Source organism: Phodopus roborovskii, unplaced genomic scaffold (genome assembly GCF_943737965.1).
Source record: "Phodopus roborovskii unplaced genomic scaffold, PHOROB, whole genome shotgun sequence".
In the NCBI taxonomy this organism is placed as follows: domain Eukaryota; kingdom Metazoa; phylum Chordata; class Mammalia; order Rodentia; family Cricetidae; genus Phodopus; species Phodopus roborovskii.
In genome coordinates this window covers 6,108,610-6,111,330 of record NW_026126515.1, presented here as the reverse complement: position 1 = coordinate 6,111,330, position 2,721 = coordinate 6,108,610, and the positions used below count along the sequence as shown (strand labels likewise).

At 52.0% G+C, this 2,721-nt stretch overlaps 1 protein-coding gene across 1 annotated transcript; it reads left to right on the top strand.

Annotated features, from left to right (window-relative positions):
* Positions 1-266: 266 nt before the first annotated feature.
* Positions 267-2,405, top strand: Syndig1l (synapse differentiation inducing 1 like). The gene is made up of 3 exons (XM_051196170.1): positions 267-708; positions 1,767-1,907; positions 2,058-2,405. Exons 1-3 carry the CDS (start codon positions 295-297, stop codon positions 2,214-2,216), a joined length of 714 nt encoding a protein of 237 aa, XP_051052127.1. The 5' UTR covers positions 267-294; the 3' UTR covers positions 2,217-2,405.
* Positions 2,406-2,721: the final 316 nt, after the last annotated feature.

The window sequence follows — 2,721 nt, the reverse complement described above, 5'->3', positions numbered from 1 at the left end:
AGTTACTGGCTAATCATGTGCCGAGTAAGGAGATGAGCGAAATCGGCTTTCTGATGTGGGCACCACTGCCATCCCCACTCCACAGACAGGGGAACTGAGGCGCTGAGAAATAGCTAGCTCAAGGTCCCACCGGTGACAACTGGCAAAGCAGGGCTTAGGGCCAACTTGGAACACAAAGTTCACATCCAGGAGCCTGGCCTCCGTGACTACCTACCTGTCTTGCTCTCCTGACAGGCTCTGTGAAGACCGCGTGGGAAACTGAGACTCCAGTCCCAGGCAATTGCAGGCAGAACCATGGAGAGCTTGAGTGAACTTCAGAACCCGCTGCTGCCGAGGAGCCCCGCCCACCTCCACAGTCCCTACCCCTACTCTGAGGCCCCGTCCAGCTGGTCCTGCCAGGAGAAGCTTTATTCCTACCTCCTAGGAGGTGCTGGTCCCGCTCACGCCCACCAGCTCCTAGACCCAGGGTCCCTGCAGCTGGCTGTGGAGGCTTGGTACCGGCCCAGCTGCCTCCTGGGGAAGGACAAGGTCAAAGAGCCCAAAGCAGGCAGCTGTGAAACGAGCTTCACCGAAGCCAGGGAGCCTCCAGTGGGGCCCGCAGAACAGGGCTCAGAACCCGGTCAAACTGAGGAGGATGTCACCATCCACACCGTGTCCTATGGGGTTCAAGAGGAGCTGCAGGGCCAGGAGGACAGCCAGGAGGAGGAGGTAAGTAGCATTTTTAAAATGTAGATGCTAAGCTGGGCATGATGGAAAATACCTCTAATCTCAGGCGCTCAGGAGGCAGAGGCGGGAAGATGAGGGATTTGATGTCAACTTGATCTATATAGAGTTCAGACACATCCTGCATTACAGAGTAAGATCCCATCTCAAAAAAGAAAGACACACTTGTGTTCACAGCACTTGGGAGGTGGAGACAGAAGGATCAGGCATTCAAGGTCAACTCTGGCTACTGGTAAGTTCAAGGCTAGCCCACATGATACCCTATTGAAGGAGGAGGAGGCAGAAAAGCACTAGCTTGGGTTAACAATTTATCAACCCAAGTGATAAATCACAACTACTGTAAATAGCAACCATTAATCACTTGAAAATAATGTGATTATTTTGGTGTCTGGTCATGTTTCCTCTCTGCCTCTCCCACAAAGTATGTGGCTTTATAACCCGACTTTCTGATATTGCTCCATGTAATTTAATATGTTCTACAAGGTGATTTGTAAAGTGACAGGGTCTTTCATTGTGAGCTCCTTCATTATTTGTTAACTTGATTACCTGGTCTTTGAGCACTGAGAATTCCTTTCGTCTTCATCGGTCTTTCTCCTGTGATGAACATCTCTGCATTCAGAGACTTTCATTCTTCTGTGGTGAGAAGTTCCTAAGAGTACCATTCACCAGGTCATTGAAGTCTCTGGGTAGAGTAACGGAGTGTGACAAGACCAGCCTCTGCTCTCAACAGTAGAGGAAACTTGCTCTGTGCTTGCCCACCGGATACCGGATAGTCTGTTTTGTTGTTGCATTTTAAAACTACTCTATCTGTCTATCTATCTATCTATCTATCTATCTATCTATCTATCTATCTATCTGTCTATCATCTATCTATCGTATGGTCACAGCATAGATGTGGGAGTCCAATGACAGCTCATAGGAGTCAATTATCTCCTTCCGCCAGTGGGTCCCAGGAATTAGTGAACCATGCGTTTTCAACTCTTTTCAGTGTGACAGAGTTTGCAAGATCCTGGCTTTTGCCATCAAACTCCACTGTCTTGCAGAGTGATGCAACCTCGACAGAGAGCGAAAGCGAAGACACCTTCCTCACCCTGCCTCCCAGGGACCACTTGGGGCTCACTCTGTTTTCCATGCTCTGCTGCTTCTGGCCTCTGGGCATTGCTGCCTTCTACTTTTCCCAGGGGGTAAGTGTACAGGGGACTCAGTGGCACCTCTGACCACCTCTCTCAGCTGGAGGACTTGACCCTCACCTGCAGGATGGGAAGGGCCTGGTGGACTGGACTGTTTTGCTGTGCATGGGATTGTTGCCTTATATCAGCCTTTTGTCTCCCTAGACCAGCAAGGCCATCTCCAAAGGGGACTTCCGCCTGGCCAGCACCACCTCCCGCCGGGCGCTCTTCCTGGCCACACTCTCCATCGCTGTGGGGGCCGGTCTCTATGTGGCTGTAGTGGTGGCTCTGGCTGCTTACATGTCCCAGAATGGCCATGGCTAATGGTCAGTAGGACCTCTGTCCTGGCTCTCCTGGCCTATCAGAGGAAGGTGTAAGGCTTGGAACTGTGTACTCTATGGAGAGCCCTGACCTGTTGTTGAGGGGAGGCCGCCCATTCTGCAGCCCACACAGCCCTCTTGCTCACAACTCCCAGTCCCAGAGCAGGCCAAGTGTGGATGGGAAGCAGGAAAGGCAGGGGCAGGGTTGTTCAACAGACCTAGCCCAGCCTATTCTGCCCATTCCCCACAATGCCTCAGTCCCACAGGCAGCTCAGTTCTCCACTGGCCATCTTCCCCACAGAGAAACAGCAGGAGGTTCCAGGGAGGGAAAGGAATGCCCAGGGAACAAAGGTTGTGGGCAGTCTTTTCAGCCCAGAGGGCTCTCCCTTGTGTACATCTAACTCCTCCCCCAAATGCCCAAGATCCTCCAATCAGGAAAGAGATACGTGGACCCCAGTCATCCCTTGCTCTTTCCCTCGCTAGTGTGGAAGATAGTCGGCAGTGTCTCG

Coding starts and splice junctions, on each gene's coding strand:
- Syndig1l (XM_051196170.1), top strand. CDS start 295: ATGGAGAGCTTGAGTGAACTTCAGAACCCGCTGCTGCCGAGGAGCCCC. Junction 709..1,766: donor AGGACAGCCAGGAGGAGGAG/GTAAGTAGCATT, acceptor ACTGTCTTGCAG/AGTGATGCAACCTCGACAGA. Junction 1,908..2,057: donor CCTTCTACTTTTCCCAGGGG/GTAAGTGTACAG, acceptor TTGTCTCCCTAG/ACCAGCAAGGCCATCTCCAA.